The sequence below is a fragment of the Notechis scutatus genome, chromosome 4 (assembly GCF_049901735.1).
Source record: "Notechis scutatus isolate UNSWTSFEM ecotype Mainland chromosome 4, rNotScu1.2, whole genome shotgun sequence".
Taxonomy (NCBI): Eukaryota; Metazoa; Chordata; class Lepidosauria; order Squamata; family Elapidae; genus Notechis; species Notechis scutatus.
The window spans coordinates 127,563,711-127,585,503 of NC_142012.1; the positions used below are offsets into that span (position 1 = coordinate 127,563,711).

At 34.4% G+C, this 21,793-nt stretch overlaps 3 protein-coding genes across 4 annotated transcripts in view; 2 read left to right on the forward strand and 1 right to left on the reverse strand.

The window, feature by feature from the left end:
- PCCB (propionyl-CoA carboxylase subunit beta) overlaps positions 1-220 on the reverse strand; it is a 33,910-nt gene extending 33,690 nt beyond the window's left edge. Inside the window, exon 1 of the mRNA XM_026687651.2 lies at positions 38-220. Coding sequence (XP_026543436.2) covers positions 38-220 — 183 coding nt within the window. The remainder of the gene's footprint in view (positions 1-37) is intronic.
- SLC35G2 (solute carrier family 35 member G2) lies at positions 68-7,907 on the forward strand. The gene is made up of 3 exons (XM_026687768.2): positions 68-1,039; positions 2,264-2,407; positions 3,918-7,907. Exon 3 carries the CDS (start codon positions 3,936-3,938, stop codon positions 5,166-5,168), a length of 1,233 nt encoding a protein of 410 aa, XP_026543553.2. The 5' UTR covers positions 68-1,039; positions 2,264-2,407; positions 3,918-3,935; the 3' UTR covers positions 5,169-7,907.
- Positions 7,908-8,865: 958 nt separating this feature from the next.
- On the forward strand, positions 8,866-21,357 carry NME9 (NME/NM23 family member 9). Of its 2 annotated transcripts, none has more exons than XM_087962551.1 (8): positions 8,866-9,046; positions 10,884-10,920; positions 14,556-14,613; positions 15,092-15,195; positions 17,100-17,171; positions 19,210-19,326; positions 20,333-20,422; positions 20,835-21,357. In XM_087962551.1, exons 1-8 carry the CDS (start codon positions 8,991-8,993, stop codon positions 20,865-20,867), a joined length of 567 nt encoding a protein of 188 aa, XP_087818677.1. In that variant the 5' UTR covers positions 8,866-8,990; the 3' UTR covers positions 20,868-21,357. The 2 variants fall into 2 exon arrangements, with proteins under 2 accessions (XP_087818677.1, XP_087818676.1); XM_087962550.1 differs by having other exon boundaries at positions 8,873-9,046; positions 20,338-20,422.
- The last annotated feature ends 436 nt before the right edge of the window (positions 21,358-21,793 follow it).

The following is a 21,793-nucleotide window of genomic DNA, read 5'->3' on the forward strand; positions in this document are numbered from 1 at the left end:
CTCGCTTGCAGCGACAGGAAAGGAGGCGCTCGCTCACCCGCTTGTGCTGCCCGTCTATGCGAGCTTGGCCGCCTCCGAGCAACGCAGCGCGACGCTTCTCTTCGATACGCTCGGGCACGGTGGCGGCCCGGGTCCGGGGACTGCTGCCGCTAAACGAGCGGCAACCTCTCAACAGAGCTCTCGACAGAAGGAAGGCAGGAACCGCCCGCAAAGCAGCCATGACTGAGCGGACTGGGAAGACGCATGCGCTCTTTCCCTCCAGACGGCGGCCGCCTCCTCGACTCCGCCTCGCTCCCTTACTGTGCGGCCGGCAGTTGGTTTGCTTCGCGTCCTTCGGGCTCTGAATTTGGAAATTAGCGAGAAAAGATGACGGATTCACACCTCAGAAGTCCCTAGCTTTTCCAACGAGAGGATTTATTCTCATAGTCTTCCCAACCTGACCTCTTCCAGATGTATGAGGCTTCCCCTCCTTCCACTGCCCCGAGGCTGCGGCTGAGTTTTGTGCTGTGCAGCGAGCATTGCTGCCGCCTCTGTGATTGTGATTAGCAATTGACAGTTGACAGAGCACTTGCACGCTCGGAAGGACCGTTTGTCTGCGGAAAGGAAGGCCTGATTCATTTTGAATCCACGTTGTGTGTGTTGGGAGAAATATTGTGTGTTAACACAATAAAATGCTACTGAACTTACCGTATTGGTAGAAGTATAGCAGTATGTATAGCAGTATCCAGGGTTGCTGTCTGGTCTTGTTACATTCGTGACTTTAGATGTTGTGGGCTAGAGGACAGGACTGGCAGTTTAAAAGAACGAAGAAGAAATAATTAAGCTGTTCACATTTTCTTGAAAAAGGAGGTGTTTTCACTCATCCTGAGATACAGCTTATTTATTGAACAGATGACAGTTTCTCGGTTTGCACAGCATATGTAAAGCAATCAGGACCATGGGCATGTGTGCAGCAAGTCACAGGGATGGGGAAATGGGAACATGATGTCACAGTGTGTACTTTGCCCATGTGTACTTAGTTGAGCTCTGATATCTGAATGTAAGTACTTAAATTGCAAGATTTGTGTTGTGATTGCTTTGTATGGCCATCCCATTGTGCCCTAATGGTTTTGGACTACAGTCTTTGAAGGAAAGCTATATTTTGTTTTCTTGCTATATTTTCCAACCCATAATTTAAGGTCATATTCAGAGAACATGCAGTCAGTGGCTGTTCGGAAATAGGCTTTTTCATACCCCAACTTTGGAATCCCCTCCCCAATAAGTTTGCTCCATTACAATGCCAGGCCTTGAATTCTTATTCTTCAAGGCCGCCTAAATAATGTGCTAATTGCCATCGTGACTATTTTTTTTTACAGTTTTTACATTTTTCTATTATGTTACTGGTTATCATTGTTTATTTAATAGAATGCTTTATTGTATATTTTTACTGCTTTGTTTTAGTTTATTGTTAATATCTGTAATTTTTAATGGTAAACCATTCTAATATTTATTTCAACAAAAATAGTATAGAAATGTTTTCAACAAATAATTTTAAAAACAGTGTTTGATTTTACTAGTTTCCAAATCACTGGTTTGCATTGTACCAAGAGGTTAAAATCTATATAAGTGGAAGAGTAAACTCAATGAATTTGGTGGTACTTTTGCATAGACTTATATGGATAAAGCTGTTAATTGATGAATAATTGTATATGAATAAGGCAATTAAAAATCAAGGGTAGGTAATTTTTTCATGTACAATATTTTGAAGGTTATGTCAATCTTTAACATTATGCGTTTTCTCAGGTATTCAGATTAATTGCCTCATAGCACTTTAGTATAATCCTGGTGCTTTGGGTGAGGCTCTAGCAAGAGAAAATACTATTTAATAATCCTATTCACTTATTAACCAACTGACTAGGAGGGACAAATCAGTAACTCTCTCAAGCACTTTTGTTTCCAATCTCTCTCAACAATGTTTAGTTCAGGAAAGTCCTGCTATTGATCAATAGGTAGCATCTCAGTAAAAATGTGTTTCACTGCCGGAATAACTAGTAAAAGCAATACTGATTCCACTCTGCAATCCAAAATGAAGGTGTTGTCAAATGCCCTTGAGCTCTGCTGAGCATGCTCACTTTCCTCTAATGTCTTCAGTGCATTTGACTCTTTAGTTGTATTATCCTCTCTTTTTCTGTGAAGGTAGATGAGAGAGTAGCAAAAAGATCTATACTACGGCTTCAACATATAGTCAGAACTGATACCATTTGCTCTATTTTTGACTTTCCAGTTCAAAGGCAACAATACCGAGGTCTATTTTCTATGAATTTAGAAGGCAGAAATGGATACATGGCTGAACGTTGCAGAGAAGCTTCCTTATCCTTAATATACTTGGCCTTTGGTTATTTTGTTATACAACGTCCTCTAACAGAAGGTAAAGGACTATTTTTTCCATTTTGATTGTATTCTCGTTTCTCTTCTTGCATTACAAATTTAATTCCTAGATGTCACTGCATGCTTATTTAAGCAAAATCTTTCTGTTTCTATTAATGTGCATGCAATTTTAAAGTGATTCCAGTTGGAAGGATTTCACAGAGAATAATCATAATTTAAATAAATTGCCATAATCAGCTAACATAGCCTAGAATTATGTTCTATACGTTACAAGGAACATCATGTTTCTCTATTTGAAGAAGCAATGATACATAAATCAGCATAGCCTAGAGTGTATCTTTTCCCCTTCATTTTCAGTTGATAGAGAGATTAGCATATTTTTTCTTCATAATTCTTCTTTAGCATTTCATAACATTCTAATAACATTATCTCTTATAAATGTTTCTCAATTATAAACAGTCATGCTTGAGTTTAAATAGATTGAAAGGAATTCATTTAAATCACAATCTGTGATTTATAATATTTTATATAATATTTTTAGAAGCTAAAGATATGACTCTATTAACACAGTAACAATATAGTATAGTATTTCAAATAACCAATGCTATTGGAGCACAATGGACATCTTTAGATGCATCCCCCTTATTAATGGCTATTAGCTGATATATGCTGCCTCTTAGAATATAAAACAACATGCTTCTGAACATCAGATCTTGGAAAAACAGTGGAAAGGATCTGTTTTATGTTTACCATGGGCCTCTGATGGGAAATAAAATCCAGCATTAATTAGGGCTTTGATCCAACTCTCTCATGTTTAAATGTAAAGAATAATCTACAGTTTTTCAAGAAGCCATTGTAAATATATAATATTGTTTGTTAGTTCCCTCAATGCTACACATATTTAACAATCCTAACTATGTCAAAATATGTTTACTAGCACCCTCTGAGCTGTTACATACAGGCATAAAAATTGATTTATATTCAGATTCAAAGCAAAATTAATTCTAATTTGATTTTAGATTCAATCATTTCCTAAAAATATTTGGAAGCATAAAAGTAAATGTAGATGCAGCAAGAAAGATAAATATCAAGCCTATATTTTAAATTGTCTAAATTAGAAGTTTGAAGTGGTTAAGGCACCAGACTAGAAATGGGGAGATCATGAGTTCTAGGTGACCTTGGGCCAGTCACTCTCTTTCAGCCCTATGAAGCAAGCAATAGCAAACCACTCCTGAAATCTTGCCAAGAAAACTGCAGAAACTTTTTCAGACAGTTACCAGAAGTCAATACTGACATAAAGGGACTCCCCCGCCCCAAAAAAAAAAAAAGACAGCAAATGCATTTATTATGATGAGACAGGCTCTTTCCTTACAATTTATTTACTATATTGGATTTTAGAATGAGACATTTCATTTCTTCTGAAAGTACTTCAGTTTATCTAATATGGTTTTAGAACACTAATGAATTAGGATTATTCTAAATACTGCTAGTAAGATGTGCAACAATTTTATCAAATATATAAATATATATTTGTTTTTCTTTGCAATCAGTCCTCCTTATCTGATGAAATGGATTCTTCCAAGCAATATCCTGTGAAAAAACGAGTGAAAATTCATCCCAACACTGTGACAGTGAAATATAGTTCTTATTATCCACAGCCTGGAGAAGAAGGGTATGAGGAACCTAGTGAAGATAATGAGAGTTTTACAGAAGATAATCCAAAAAGAAGATTGTTGAGTGATAGACAACGAACAGGAAAGTCCTTCTTTGGAACAATTGACATTCCATTTCAGACAGGACAGAAACTAGAAGTCAACAAGAATGAACAAGGCCAAGATTTTATAGAAGGAAGCATTTTTCAGTCCCGAAAAACTTGGGCTGTGCTTTTGGGATCTGCTTTGGCCCATGGTTGTGTAGCTTTGATAACCAGACTTGCTGCCGATCGTTCCAAAGTGCCATCTCTTGAATTGATTTTCATTCGTTCTGTTTTACAAGTTTTTTCTATTTTAGTAGTGTGCTATTACCATGAAGACCCCTTTGGACCAAAAGGCCATAGATTGCGGCTATTCTTCTATGGAATATGTAATGTTATTTCCATTACCTGTGCTTATACTTCCTTTGCAATTGTTCCCCCAAGCAATGGGACTCTTATGTGGAGAGCTACCACCACTGTTTTCAGTGCCATTTTAGCATTTTTACTAGTGGATGAGCGCATGGCTTATATTGATGTAATTACTGTAGTGAGTAGTATCTTTGGTGTTTGTTTGGTCATGATCCCTAACATTGTTGATGAAGAAAATTCTCTGTTGAATATCTGGAAGGAAGTCTTTGGATATACAATGACAGTTATGGCAGGCTTAACCACAGCTCTGTCCATGATAGTATATAGATCCCTTAAGGATAATGTCAGTATGTGGACAGCATTATTTACTTTTGGTTGGACTGGAACAATATGGGGAGCTTCAACTATGTTTTTCCTTCAAGAGCCAATAATTCCATTGAATGGAGAAAGCTGGAGCTATCTCATTGGCATCTGTATATGTTCCACTGTGGCTTTTCTTGGTGTCTACTATGCCTTGAGCAAATTCCATCCAGCATTGGTTAGCACAGTGCAACATTTGGAGATTGTGATAGCCATGATTCTTCAGCTTCTTATACTACACATCTTCCCCAGTGTTTATGATATAATTGGAGGAGCTGTTATCATTATTAGCATAATTTTCCTTGCGTGTTATAAGCTATATTGGAAAAAATTTAAAAAACAAGATTACCAGGAAATATTAGATTCTTCTATTAAATGACTATAAACTTATTGTATTTTTATGTAGTGTAGTATGCAATTAATATGACTGTGTGTGTGTATAGTGCTGTTAACAGCATACCATGATTTGTTGTTCAGGTACATGACATCAAATCAGCCCTAATACAGTTCAGTAGAGTTGTATGAAAATGTATTTTTCAGATATGTGAAAAATTGTTTTAAAATGTGAAAATTATGAAAATCATATTCTTAGATAGTATACAGAAAGTGCCAAAGATTAATATAGACAGTTTTTGCTATGAAAATGGTATATCTATGTAATCATCAGGAACTTAGTTCAATGGAGTCTTTATTTTTTTATCCTTGGAATCTAGAAAACGTAATTTTATTCTGTGTTTAAAATAACACAGTAATCTTGGTGTGGAATAGAATAGAAGTAAATTATAACAATCTTATTCCTTTTACTGGTTACAGAAACAATTGCATAGACTTTGTCTTTGATCTTTGGTATGTGGTTCATTGTTAAAGATAACACCTGAATTGTGTAACTGCAGTTCTTCTTTTAAATAAAATGTAGTGATAATGAGCAATTTGGTATTTGAACAGATAAACTCAAGTTACCATTTTACTTGATTCAAGACCAAAAAAATTATATGTAGTCTGAAGACAATTGATGTTAATGAAAACCATGTAAACTTTGTAACATGTAATATTTTATTAAAAATGCTTCTGTGTTTAGGATTACAATGATCAAATATTTGACAGAGATGGACATAAGGATTTACGGTAATTGTGTGGTATGAATAATTCAAATACTTTGATTATTCTGATTGTGATTATATGATTTACCAATGACATCACATGGTGACCTTATCTATGCTCAGAAGCTAGGTTGGGCTTGGCCCAATTAATTTTGATGGAGACGACCAGCAAATACCAGAGCTATAAACTGAGAAATAAAAACCTACCCATGACCATTGCCACACTATTGCCAAGAAGTCTTAGCAGTTGAGCTTGACTGGAAGGAAACTTTTACTTTACCTAATACTTATATGTGATTGTAATTCCAATATTTCAAGTCTCTATTTTACCCCATCTGAATATTTTTGATTGTATGTGTATGTTTACAACAGATAAAAATATCAGTCACATACTCCCTCCCAAAAATACACAATGACCCAAAAATATGGGAACTAATACTGAGACCAAGTTACCTGAGGTATCTGAAACAAATCCATTTTCCCCTGAAATGCCAATTCTAAAAGTATCAAAATGGAGTATCCACCAAATGATATGAATCTGATTTTATTTTTTTAAATGATTATTTTAAAAAAGCAATTTCTAGCAGTTTATAAAACGTATGAAGCTTTAATTGAATTTTTACAGTATTATAAGAGTTTGTATCGGATCTGTTTATTTGGTTTTATAATAAATACTAACAAGGGTATCTTTTTTTTCTTAGTACAATCCATCACAAAGAGCAGCCTTATCTAAACTTAGTTTAACTACGTCACTGTCATAAAATCCGTTTTCAATCTTTAAAAAGAACCCTGGAAATATTTCTCACAGGCTTCATGGAAAAAGCAGAAATATAGTCTCATATACCTAATGATGAGAAATTACTCCAAAATTCTAAAAATTGTAAATAGATCATGGATAATTAAGACTGGATACAAGAGCAATGGAACTTCCCAGCAAAGAGTAAAGTAGATAACACTACCCAATGCCTGTCTCCATATTGCCAACATGATCAATTGTTTCAAAAGCAAGTACTCTAAAAGAACCCGGAGAATCAAATCATATGTTCAGAAGGTATGGTAACCAGGCCTTTAAAGAATTTACATTAATTATAATGTTAACAATTTTATTTAGTTTTCATGTTTTATATTTAAAGATTTAACTTGAAATATCAGACATATTTTTACTTAACAGTATGAAGTTCATTATTGCAAGAAGACAGGATAAAAGTTGAATAGTCCAGTAATTAAATAATTTCCTTTTTGCAGGATACAATATCCATCAAGGGAATTAAAGCAATTTGACATGGATTATGACCAGTTCAAAAGGATTAGACCGTCTTCTAGGTTATGTAATGTTTCAAAAATCATAGGTATTATTAAATAGGTAGTATCGAGTTTCTGGGTGTGCAGCTTATGAGCAGGTTAGCTTGGTCGTTCAACAGCACGATGCTGATGTTGTGAAGTGGGGACAGCAGGGCCTGCATCTTCTACATCGTATGAGAAGAGCACATCTTCTTTGCCTTATCCTTACCACTTTCTATAGAATGTATAGATGGACAATTGAAAGCATCCTGTCATATTATATTACTGTGTGGTTTGGAAATATTACTGTTTTGGACAGGAAGGCTGTGCAGAAAATGGTAAGGACAGCAGAAAAGATTATTGGAAGTTCATTTTCTTCTATCCAGGATATCGCATATAAACTATTCTTGACCAGGGTCCGCAGTATTGTCTGGGACACCACACATTCTCTCCATTACCAGTTTTCTTTCATACCTTCTGGGAGGAGGCTTCATGGTATCTGAAGCAGAACAGCTAGATTTTTCTAATAGCTTTATTCCATATGGTATCAACCTTGTTAACTCTCAAGACTCTTTTTTTCTGCTATGTATTCAAAATGGACTGTGATTAATGTGTGTGTGCATGTATGTATATATATGTATATATACTTTTGAGATTGGGCATCAGAATTTCATTTTTTTAATGTGTGCCAGTGTGTTCACAGACAAAAGTGACAATAAAGGTTATCTTTTATCTTATTATGATATACTAGTGGTATTATCATTATCATCTTTAAATAAGTTGACCACTGCTATCAGAAAAAGTTAGGTCTCTAATTTATTTCCATTAGTTTGACTAAACTAGGAGCTAAGAGAACATATTATTCTATTTATAGCTCCCAAAATCAATTATCAGCTCGGAATGGAACATACAGGGAGTGTATTGTGTTCCTTCTTTGTATGTATTCCCACAAGCCTCTCTTAGCTCTGTAAGATCAATTCTGGTCTAGGTGAGCCTTTAGCCTACCCAACACAATTCATACATATTTATGAAGGATCCAGTAAAATCTGTAAAGGTGAATTTGGACCATAGGTGTTTGATACACCAACAGAATCAAAATTCAACTGAATATGGCATTTTCTATTGTCAATAATTTGACCTGTAATTCATTGACTTCATTATTCATTTCCATTGGTGGACTGTTAACAGAGTTGTATGCTGTACTATATTTAAAATGCTTAGGTTCTTCTCCCCTGCATGACTTATTTAGCCACAATCCTATGTATATACTCTAATAAATTGTAATATACTTCCTCCTTGGTAAAAGTATAATTAACAATGTTAATTATAAACTAACAAATAATGATAGATTACAGGATTCTTCTCTCTTCTTACCACTATATTTTAAATGCTCTGAACATTAATTAATTTTCAAAATCACATAAGCCCTCAGACATTTAGCAAATTTCAATGGATAATCCTTGAAGAATAATGCTCTAAAACAAAAGCAATCAATGTCCAAAGGGAGCAATCACCTTACCCTTCTTGATTCAGGTAAACTGGAAAATGTGAGGACCACTATTGATTTCATTATCTTCACCAGTCCTGCCATTTTAGAAAGCACATATTTAATGTCAAAGCATTCATTATCTGGCCAAGCATGTACTCCCAAAATGAAGTTCAGTTGTAAGATTTGTTCCTGATCTTCAATTCTTCCATCCAGTTGAGGAACAAAAGACAGCATGTTATTTAACTGCACAAAAAAGGACGACAGCAACAGCAGGTGGGGAAAGAATTGACATGCTTGTCAGAACTGATTCTTTTCTGCCTCCCCTGTTGCTATGGTAACAAGAGACGCTGTTGTTTGCCTGGGAGCTGTTGCCGAATCCTTGAACAGGTAGGTACATTATGTTGAATTATTGCCGTTCTAAGAACTGATATTTCAAATCCACCTTTCCTTTTTATGTTTTTGCTTCTTAATCTTCTGTGCCTTTTTTTCTTGGTATGATTAGCATTGCATTTCTAGCTCTGAAAAAAACAATACTTCATAAGTACTTATTCTGCCAAACCACACAACCACTTTTCAGTCATGTTTTAGAGCTAGCTTTTCACCAGTAGCATTGTATATTGTCATCAAAAGAGCCTGGTCACCCTTGATCAGATAGAATTAGCCCCGTCTCGTTTCTCATCCATGTTTTTAAAAACCTATATAAATCTGCCCTGTTCTGGAAAATACTGTAGCCAGATTATTATGTTGATGTTGATGCTTTACAACAGGGGTCCCCAAACTTGGCTACTTTTAAGACCTGTGGACTTCAACTACCAGAATTCTCCAGCCAGCTATGAAAGAGCAGCAAACATCAAAAAATAATACGGAACTCACAAGATTTCAGGAGTGTTTGATGTCTTAACAGATATTTCGGGGTACTTTATTCATACTAACAAAAAAAAAAGATAAAACTCAATTTGTTTATAAACTGATGAGAACAATTGCACCACTAAAGCCACATTTGGCAGCATCCTATCTTGAAAGAGACTGTGAATAAATGGGTTTTCTATTATGGCAATATTATCTTAGAGATTTTACAGACAATTCAGATTTTATCATTAAAAACAAATGCTTAAGAAAAACCCACAACTCGGTTAACAGGAAAACCTTTTAAATTGGTTAAAGGAATTTTCACTAATTAATTAAAGTGGCAATCACCTGCATACATATTAGGGTGCAAGATTTAATATACAGTATTTGGTGCCACTAACCTTTCAGTCATACATGACTGATTTGGATATTATCAAGAGAGAATCAAAGATTCAACTGAAGGTCCCTACCTCTTAGGAATTCTGGTGGGATGGAACACAGGCATTTTCATTCTCCTGTGGAACAAGTTGCCCAGAGGCAAACATAGCTCCTTTGATTTGCTCTTCTGATTATTTCAAGCCCTTCGGGGAAAAAGGGGGCTTATTATTATTTCCTGGATAAAAATGCAGCAGGTTTGTAGATAAATTCTGATATTGTTACTATGCTATTTTATGGTTATTGTTTATTATATTTTGACTTGTACACTGCCTAGATTTGACCAGATTGAAAGGGATAAATATCATAAGAAATACATAAGAAAATCGTAAATGTGGCAGGCCTATTACTCATCAGACTTGGTATAATGACTATTGCTATATTATTTATTTAAAAAAGACTGCCAGGTCGAAGCATATCTAAAAGAGAGAAAATCCCTTTAACAGAGTGAGACATAATTCTAAGCAAGCATTCACACTACATGTCACTGTGAATGTTTTGTACCAATGATTACATTTAACAAATTTCTGAAGTCCATATTCGTTGCTTCCAGATGCTAAACTCCTGGCTAGAGCTCCAGTTTTTTCCTCCCATGTTTACTTCTTCTAATAATGGCTGATGGTTTTTCAGCAAGTTTTAATCATGTCATAGAATAAAAATTAGTGAAATATGAGCTGCCAGAAGGGTCACACAATTCTTTAATGCTTAACATGGATTTCTGCAAAAATTCAGTGATTATGAAGTCTCCAGATGGAAGTGAACACTTAACCCAGGGAAGCAGGATCACTAAGCAAATGATAAATTGAGGATTATTACCTGTAATGTGTGTGTGGGTGTGGGTGTGTGGTTACATTTATTAGTAGTGAATATTAATGATATTTTAGATTGGACAGTAGTGCTACATAATGTAATGCCTGTTCTTTGTTTGATTGTTTCACAGCATAATGGCCAGCAGAAAAAGGGAATTAGCCTTGCAGGTTAGTATGAGGTATCACTCACCCAGTGCAATTGTTCTGTATTTTCTGCTTGTATGGAGAGGACAAAAAAGCCCTAGTACAGTATATCTTGCCAGTGAAATCTACAGATAAAACTGTAGCTGTAAAACAGAAAGCTAAATCCCCAGTCTCCCAAACATGAAGTTTTTGTTTTTAATCTAGTTTGATGATTCAGAAAATAAATGGCAAGAACTAATGTTAAACATGGCAGTGCAGAAATTGCTGACAAACTTCTCTTTAATTTTCAGATCAAAAGTAGACATTATTCTAAACGGTATTGTAGTTTAACCAATGTTCTCATTTCAATGCAGGCATAATGTCTTGTTCAGTTTAATATTCATGAAAATTGTCCTTTAAACTCCTCTGTCATTGAGGGAGATAGTTCTAGACTCTTATTTAGAGAGTTTTGTCTGCTATATACAGCTTGGTAAGCCATGGCTTGTTTAGCCATGATGCATCGAATAAACCATACTGGGCTGGGTTCACACAACTTGATAACCAAACTCAGCCATATTGTGTTTTAGCACATATGGGCGAACCTGGTCCATTTGTCAATCATTCAGGATCAGTCCAATATACATGCTGTTGAGGTAATTCCCCATTAGGAGAATGAGCGCATACAGGGAGACTTATTTGAGAGTAGTGTTTGAATAATACACACACAGTACACAGATACACTATACAGTAAATGTAGGTTTTTACTTCTAGAAAGCTTAAGCAAAGTTCAAAATAGGCAGTCCAAAGTCATTCACAGGTTAAATCAGTCAGTTTTCAATCCAGGGGTAATCCAATAACAAATTCCAGTGTCAAAAAACAGTTCAGTATCAGACTTACATCAAATCCAGAAATAGCAGTCAATTAGGAAAAAATGGAGAAACGGCAATACTCTCCAACAGAAGGAAACAGAGATTCACTCTCTTCTGAGACTAAGGCTAGACAACCCAGGTTTCTGGCTCCATCTTATGGCCGTTTGAGTAACCACACCCAATTGCAGTTTTTAGCATGCTCTTAAAGAGACAGTATTAAAATGTCTATCCTGGTTTATATATTTCCATCCCAAATAGCTGTTAGGTGACTCACATTCCTAACACATGCATTCTGACATTCATCTAAGCTATTCATGAAAATAATGTGATCCAAAATATTACAGCTACTTTTGAAGAAAATCCTGCTGGTTTATTTTAGTCATTGCAAGCCTTTTAAGTAAAATGCCCTTAGTATGTGCCTTATTATGTCTCATTCCTCCTTCCCACAAATATTGTGGCTTTTCCCAAGCCCAGTCCTCAAAATCCTCCCCAAAGAGAACTCAGATATATTTGCTAATATCTCATACTGTCAAGTCCAGAGCAGATGAACAATAAGAGAAGGCTAAGAAGATGAACAAACCTTTCAGAATTAGTATTATGATGGTGCCAAGCAGTGGGTTTTAGAGAATGTTGTGAAATAATACAAAAACTGTAACTCTAAATGCTTGTTTCTACATGTACCACAGTATATTTGAAACATGCTAGTAGCATTTAGTAAATGTGTATCTGGAGTGATATACACATTAAGGTTGACCTTAATGCATCAAGCAAAGATGCATTATAATGAGTAGAGACCCTCTGCTTGCATCAGTCAGCAGCTCCTTGAAAAAGCCACAACTTTCCCCAGGGCTGTTCAACTGTTTAAAAACTGATTTAAAACAGCTTCTTGAAATTGTGACACAGAACATTGAAAGTTAAAAGTTGACCATGGCATAAACATCCATACACTACAGTTCTCTTATTCTGATAAATTATGGTCAGTACAAGTTATGATACAACGTACCAGTTTTTTAAGGTGCACATGTCTCTTTATTGGCTTTGCTTCAACAGAGTAACAGGGCTACTCTTCTGGAAATATTTAAGTATGGAATTATAGGAATATATTTGTGATTTCTTTATGTATATAAATAATTCCATAAGGGATATAATCTCTATAAATCCTGCCATCATGTGGCCAGAAGAAGAAATTGATTATTTTTCAACTTTGCCAACTATTTCAATCAAAGAAGACCTGTTGGCTTTGGTGGAATTTTTCCAGGTGACTTTGAGCCAACTACTTAGAAAGTGATCTTAAAGTGATCTGCCATGTACAGAATGCAATATTCAGATTGTTAAAGTTTTGAGATTTGATGTTCTGAGATTTAACTTTTTTATTCAGGACAAAATTAGTTGAACAAAAGTTCCTTCCTAGTGAGGAATATAGCAATGTTTACACCGACATCATCCAATAATATAACTATACAAATAGTCTTTGCCTTTGATGCTACATAAATTATTTTGCCATACTATATCCAGATTGTTCAAATCTTAGTTGTGTTTATTGTATTTATTCCATGGGTCAGTTTGTAAGTAACATGTTTCTATAATGTGCTTAACCCACATTTCCTTAGTGATGTTTGGCAGCATAAAACAATATTAATTTGCTCAAAACTCTCTGTTTTATTGGAACATAGAAGCATAGCTCATTTTCTAGTTTTATGTACCTTCTGTTCTATCACGTAATTCCTGATGACAGACTTGCCAGACAGTTAGGCAGGCAGCAGGGGGAGATGGTTAGCTGCTGGATGGAAAGCAGTGCTTTTGGGAAGAGAAAGTGTATTCTATACTTTCAGTCACTTTCTGTCCTATTTTTCTTGGAGGATAGATTATTGAAAACTGGCTGAACTGCTTTGTTCTTTTCATGCTTAGCTTAATCTTGTCAATGACTAAGAAAAAGTTGAGAAAAAGTAAAAATACTTTGGAATAGGATTAAATTTCCAAGACAGTGACAATTCTGTACAACTCTATCATACATATTGTGTTTCTGATAGCAATATAAGTTAATGCATAATTTGGTTTTGATAATTTCATATATGATATAAATTTCAGTATCATATAATTTAATTAGCATGTTTTGATTTTGGTTTTCTTAGTAATATTTATACTTCAGAGATGGATACTATTTCATCAATGTAGTGTTTGTTGAAAAACAAGCATTTACTAAAAGTTCCATAGGCAGAGTCATGCATCTGACCATGCAATGTAAACTTTGTAACACAATAAATGTTTTATTATTATTTATGATGAATGCCACTACATTCCATGTGATGTTTCTGAAATATTTTGTTCTTTTACAGATTAAGATACATATTTTATATTTTAATTGCCATGTTGTTACCTTCATGCAACAGAAATACTTGTCCTGTAAATAAAGTTTTATAAAGTCAAATGTAATATTTGCTACTTTAGATTTGGATTGATTCAGCACTAATCTTTTGTTTTTGCAATAGAGACATTAGGCTTTAATATATCCACTTTCCAATAACACTCCTGCACTCAGCAAGAAAAATGTTCACAAATATTCTTGCTTTATATCCTAACATTTCCAATGGTTTTTTTTCTTCATTAACAGTTTGCATTTTTGACCAAAGATTTTTTTAAATCTAATGTTACTAAATGATGACTTCATCTTCTACAAGTAATTTTTAATAACACAAATATGCATTTTTTCATGTATTAATCCATCAAATCTTTCTTCAGGAAGCTATGCTTTAAAAAGCTATTTTGCCTTATTGCCTGATTTCTCAGTAATATGGTTTAATTTTCACATAGATGGTTGTCAATAATCAAGAACATTGGGAAGAATTTCTGGGATCCAAAGGATTGATTGGTAAGATTTTGAATTACAGTTATTTTATGAGGCTCATTTTCTCTTTTGTTGTTTAGTAATATTAATGTTCAGATCATTACTGAAATATGAACCATACCTCTGCTAAGTCATGCTACACAATAATATCTGTGAACGAACATGCTAACAAATGGAAGAATTTCCTTGGCAACAGCAAGCTATGCCTAAGCCTGAACTCTCCAATTCAATTAGTACTTTGGAGACACCCATTTGTAGGCAGGAGCATCAACAAAAAATCCTTCTTTGGGTTGATACAGAATTTATTGATATTTTATGTGGTATCTTGCAAACATTTTTGAAGCAAATTCCTATATAAAAATTGTAACAAATAGAAAAGGCATTTATTAGTTTTATCAGACTGTTGTAATAATTAGCTCTTTTTAATTCTAGATATTTGATTGATTTCTGGAATTATTCTGACATGCCACAGTTCTGCTGATACAGGTTAATTTCTTTGCAGTAGTAGATGCTTATCAAGGCTGGTGTGGACCATGTAAAACAGTTGTTAATCTCTTCAAGAAAATAAGAAATGAAGTTGGCGGTGACCTGCTGCATTTTGCTGTGGTAAGAAAAAGCTTCAGATCTATTAAAACACTTAGCAAAGACCAATTCTCAGAAAGGATCAAAAAAGTTAAGATGGTAAGTATAACCATATGAGCAAATCTCCACCCTTTTTTAAACATGGGCCGATGTATAAGAGTCAGAGGATCAATTATGCAGTCATACACCCACCATCTTGATTTCTTAATCTCCTGAACAGATGTTCTGTTCCAATCTATAACAGACATGTAAATATAGTAAGCAACATGCTGTAGTAAACTGCACAAGGAAACCCATTAGTGTCCCAGTGGATGGTCTTTAGAGGCAGCCACCCTGTTATCAAGGTTAGTAGTCCATTGTCCACAATTCTATTATGCTATGTACCATCTTATATGATAGTACAAATACTAAAGAAATAAACAAATAATAGGACTACCAGTTGTGGACTGCAGAAAGATAGGATCAAAGAATTAGGCTTCTGGTATTCTTTTTTCTCAAAACAAGTTCATCTAGTTTTTTACAGCCCAGATCCAATGTTTATGTCTATGTCTATATGTATATAAACATTTTAACCCTAGGATTTTAAGCAATCTCAAATTAAAATACAAAAATCACCAATAATTAATCACAGCCTAGTTATAATCTTATGCTTATGCAATAGGGTTACCATAATTTTGGTTTACTTTTATTTCCAAGGCCACCCATTCACAAATTACTCTAAATCCACTTATAGAGGGTAAGTCAACATGTGAAACGAGCACAAAGAATAATGGTTAAAAGCAATTGAGGCAAAACAACATGTACAACATCAGAATGTGCAGGTTCACATCCCTAACTCGGTGCCTGTGGAAGAGCCTGGGCTTGAGGACCTCTTAAAAATCAGCAAAGTCATACAAAGTTTGTGGACCAATTGTTCCAAAGGAAAAGTCTCGCTACAAAAAAAGGCATGGCTCCTAGGTCCAATAAGATAAAATTATATTATACGCGAACCTTGCCAGTTCTTTCTACAGTATCATACAATATAGTATTGTACAGTACAGGTATTCCTCGACTTACAACAGTTCATTTAGTGACCATTTGAAGTTATAATGGTACTGAAAAAGTGACTTACGGACCGTTTTTCACACTTAAGGCCCTTGCAGCATCTCCAAGGCAATGTGATCAAATTTCAGTTGCTTGGTAACTTACTCATATTTAGGACGGTTGAAGGGTCACGGGGTCATGAGATCACCTCTTGAGACCTTCTGACAAGCAAAATCAACGGGGAAGCCAGATTCACTTACCAACCATGTTATTAACTTAACAATTGAAGTTATTCACTTAACTGTACCAAGAAAAGTTGTAAAATGAGGCAAAATTCACTCAACAACTATCTTGCTTAATAACAGAAATTTTGGGCTCGTAAGTTGAGGATGTATTGTATTGTATTGTATTGTGTATTGTATTATCTAGAACAGACCGAAATAGAGAAAGGTGCTACTAAAAAAATTAAGATCCTATGCCAGAAAGGTTTTATAGATGAACACCTACACTTTGAATTGCATTCAGAAGCCCACGGGTAATTGAGCCATTTGGCTATCTGAATGGCATGCTCATACTTTATCAATTTAATAAATCAAATTTTCTGGGTCCACAAATGCAGTGCATCATAAATTAAACAAACAAATACTGTGGTTTAAATATGGTTAGCTTATTTGTGGTTCAATATGTTGTGCAAACACTGTCAACATATTAGTTAGAACAGTATACTTAAGCAGCAGAACATTGAAAAATGCTTTCATGACACACTGATGTATTGGTAGCATGATAGGCAATAATGCTTTTACTTATTAAGAAATATGTGCTTGTTTGCAGTGGATGCCAAATTTTGGATGCTGTGAAGTTATGGAGATTTGTTTTATTTTGTTTTCTTGTCTGCTTTCATTTAGGCTGAGGTAGATTCAATTGATGCTCTAGAGAAATATCGTGGAAAATGTGAGCCGACATTTCTGTTTTATGGTGTAAGTTAGTATGAAAGGCCAATTTCATTAGACAATATTCCCATCAGTATTATTTTTTCTAATAAACCTTGACAGATTTGTTTAAAAGACAGTATGTATGTTTCCAGAAATATCTATGTAACATGCTAGTTTGATTATTCTCATTAACTTGTATATAGAGATGCATAGTATAGCTGGAAAGCATAGCATTCTATATATATTATCCTGATAAGCAACTTGTACATATCATAGAACTCCCAGTACCAGAAATAGTGCATTATTTCTACATTATGTTTTATATGATATGTAATATGTTACATATGATAGGATGGGGCATCAATATATTTTACAGTTTGCATTGACTATTGCTGTTGCTTTTGTATACCACCAGGAGATATGTTGAAAGTGGTTAATAAATTCATAAATATAAAAAATAAAATATGTGAGTATTATGTAGGTAACTAATAACACTTTGAAATGTTATGAGATATAATTATATATTATTTTTATTATAGTCCTGAACAAGACAAATGTTCGAATGCTAGCAAGATTTGAAAGGATTGCATTTGTTATATAATGTTTTCTTAAAGTAATTTAGCTAAAATCAATGAGAGAAATAAACCTTAAACATAGATGAGCAAGCCTGTGATTAGCACATCTAGACAAGGGGTCACATAACACAGTAACTCATGACATTTAAATATTTTTTTAATTAAATGACAATTAACTGAGTTTGCACAACATGAAACTTAGCTACGGTTATTTAATTAACAAGTTCTGCAGAAGCAAAATATTATAGTCATCAATGCTCAGTGCTTATGCAACAGTTTCTAACTACCCAATATATATATATATATTATTAGAATAGAGTGTCATATACCACAGCCAGATCCAGCCATTATGTCGCCAACCCATGCTTTGTTGAATAAAATACAGTTGGTTTGATTTGCACCTATAGTTGCCAAACACCACAGGCTGGATCACAAAATGATTTAGGTCACACAGTACACTAAACTAAAACAAATCATATTATAACTTAGTATGGCGTATTAAGTCAGTCTATATGTTAAATGTTGTGAACACCACAAATAATGCCTCCTTTGAATCATTTATATTTCCTACAATATAAATATAAAATTCTATCTAAAGAGTGCTCAGTTAAATATGTCCTGGACAGTTAAGGGAGCATATTGAAATATTACTGATTGCTTCCTATAGGGCAGGATATGTGAAACTTGAATAATTTATTTTTTATTAAGAGTGATGCTGGATAATAAATTATAAAAATATGTGATGAAGTGTTTAGTTTTTCTGAGAAAAATATAGTATAGCTATGAAAGATGAGGGAAAAACATCCAAAGAAACTCCATCTTAACTCATTTTATGAGATTGGGAATTTTATTCCTACAGTTTTGAAGATTCTCTTTTTACGCGAGGCTAAGAATTCACTTTCCTGAAAACCATTTCAATATTCCTTTCCTGATTTTATGAATTACATGGGACTTGTCAAGAATTTCTTATGCAAAATTACTTCCCTATTTATTTATTTTTTGGGACTTGGATTGGAGAGAGAGGGAGGGAGGGAGGGAGGGAGGGAGAGAGAGAGAGAGAGAGAGAGAGACCTGCCCAAAGTTACCCACCTGATTTCCATGGCCAAAGGAGGTCTAGAACTCCCTATGGTATCACAATTTCTAGTCCAGCCATTATACAAAACTTTTTCAAATAAATTTGCTTATTTTATTATGAAATTATCAATTAATTTATCATTGGTTATATTTGCAGACATTTATATATTACCCAATTTTTTAAAAAGTAGGAAAAAGATTTACATCTTCAGTTCTTTTTCCATGCCTTATTTTCTCAATCTTTTGCTAAATTTGACTTTTTTTTCCTCATTTGATATTTGTACAAATTGAGAATGCAACTCTTTCAATGTTTATAATATCATATTTTCAATGGTAAAAGATAATCAAAAGTCTTCTATTGACAATAATAGTGTCTCTGTGTTGACATGAACTGTATATGTAAAACAAAGTCACCACTTTCTGTTTGAATTCAGGGGGGAGAACTGGTAGCTGTTGTAAGAGGAGCGAATGCACCATTGTTACAGAAAACCATTCTGGAGCAGCTACAAGCAGAAAAGAGAGTCTTGGATCATGGAGCAGAGAGAGTGGTGGTAATTACAAGTCTTGCTATTTAATTACCATTAGAATGATAGAGTTGGAAGATTCCCTCAAGTCCTGTTCTTCTGCTATATCATGGTGGTGTGATATTCCTAGAAGGGTAAAGAATTCCAGAAGTATATGCCAAGAGTATGCATATCCAGCAGAATCATTCAGGTCTGAAGGTTATCTTAGCTGCCCAAGATAAAGTAAACACGTACTGATGGGCAATAGTGATTTAGGGAGATGCTGCAGGGGTGGGGGTAATCAATTCAGTGACAACAGCAAAAAAAATTATGGTGGGAGTTCTGCTAAGATCTTAGTCACCTTCTGGAATATGGTAATTTATAAATTACTGTCCTCCTTCTATGGAATAGTATCTCCCTAGAGACCTATTGTCCCCTATGGTTCAACAGGCCATTGTGGGCTGAAGAATTGGATGTTTACATCCCTTAGATAAAAGCTTGTTGACTAAATTATTTCTTGGGTATAGGTTTTTCTTTTTAGATTATTTATTATTCAAATGTTAATGTTATGGTGTTGTATGTTTATATTTTTTGCTTAGTGAGTAGGCTATAAGATGGTCAGAGACAGTTACTGATTTGAACACCATATTAGCCAGATAAATAAGTAACAGAGTAATGGTGGCCTTTAAAAGAAATGGAGATCCTTGAAAGAGTATTCTTCTTGTCTAGAAAAATAGTGGTATTTTTAATAGTGGCTGGTATTGAAGCTATAGTTCCTAGTGATCATGAGATAGGAACTCTTGAATTCTGATAGTACTTCAGAATGTTAGATTGAAGTCTGTCTTAGAGCTTAATTTAATTTAAATTTAAATTAATGAATTAAATTTAGTATGGTTGGGCAGGTTAAGTTTGTGGCCCTATCTAGTGAGGTAATTACTTAAATTTCTCACTAAATTCAGTATATTTTACAGTAAATATATGAAATATTTGCATTCTGGAAGGGAAAAAGTCACCAACTATTACTAAAAATAGCTGCAATATTTTATATTATGAGGCTAGATTCATGATGAAGCCCTTCCTAAACAAGAAGAAAGTGTTACTGTTGGAGAAGGAATGGAAGAAGACAGTGAGAATGAAGAAGCAGGTATGTTGGTCTAACTTATACAGAGACTTAATCACCATTGTCATTAAAATGCTGCCTAGTTAAGCAGAATTTTAGATATTTCAGGTTCCATCGATGTTCTTGCCCCCATACAGTATCCTCCAGATGTGTGTTACACGCTGGCTGGAAATCATGAATGGTGCAGTCTAGGATGCTTAGAAAATATGAAAATAATTGCTTTTACATAGCATTATTATTTCTCTCAGGGATCATACATGCAAAAAAAATATTTTTGCATTGTCAGATAAGTAGTTATCTCATCTGATCTTTGCTTTCTACAAATCTTTCATTCAATTGTGTATCTTGACTGAAAAGCTAAAAATTAGTTTCAAAGCAAGGAAATATCTTGTATTAGTTATTATCTTGTTGTGTATATTGTGCAACTCTCTTACAGACAACCTGGATCAGAGATTTTCAGCAGAAGTGAACTGATGGTACAGTTTTGCAGACCTAATAGAATCGAGTAATGAATCAAATTTGTTTTGTAGAACATAATTGTTATAATATAGCAGCTTGGCTTTATCAGTGGAACTAAATTTCTAACTAATTTTCTAGCATTATTCTCACAGGGTCTAAAATATTGGTCAAAATATAAATTAAGTAACATCATCAGTACTAGTAAGTATGGAATTTGCTCCCAGCTTATATACAATAGCTTGCCCTGACAATGTTGGTAGCGGGTACCTTGATGGTTTCTTGATTATTGTTTTTCAACCCAAAGTTGGTCAATTGAGGCTGTCACAGTCAGGGGGATGCTGCAACAGTCGTAAATGTGAAAACCAGTCATAAGTCACTTTTTTCTGTGCTGTTGTAACTTCAGTGATGACTAAAGAAATGGTTTTTAATCAACCACTACCTGTATGTAATTTCTTATTATATTGTTATATAGTAAGTAAACAATAAACAAGTATAAATGATTTATGCATGTGTTTTTCTTGTCAACATTTTTCATTTATTGTTATATTATGCTATACTGTATATTATGCTATATTATATCAACAACCAGAGAGAATACAAATGATTATTTTATTAATTCCAAAGCCAGCAGATTACAGTGGTCTCCTACATCCAGAATGCCTGGAATAAAAGCTACAAGATTACATCGCTTTTATACAGAATTTTGATTAAATATAGTTTCAGTATGCCTATATATCAGTAGAAGATCCTAACTATGGATATGGTTATGCCAGGAGAAACATAAAAGGGGAATGTAGTGGAACGAGGTATTTAAGTATCCATCTGGGTTCAGTTCCAAGTGGGAAGAAAGACACTGGAAACACAGAGGCTGATTGGAAAGATGGTTTATTGATGAACAGGACCACATGAATTTGAAGTCCTTGTGCAGCTGAACAC

Bases quoted from the DNA above. Each gene is read 5' to 3' on its own strand.
- SLC35G2 (XM_026687768.2), top strand. From the start codon at position 3,936: ATGGATTCTTCCAAGCAATATCCTGTGAAAAAACGAGTGAAAATTCAT.
- NME9 (XM_087962551.1), top strand. From the start codon at position 8,991: ATGGTAACAAGAGACGCTGTTGTTTGCCTGGGAGCTGTTGCCGAATCC. The intron at 10,921-14,555 runs GTTAGTATGAGG...ATTTTCACATAG, and splicing joins AAAGGGAATTAGCCTTGCAG to ATGGTTGTCAATAATCAAGA. The intron at 20,423-20,834 runs GTATGTTGGTCT...ACTCTCTTACAG, and splicing joins CAGTGAGAATGAAGAAGCAG to ACAACCTGGATCAGAGATTT.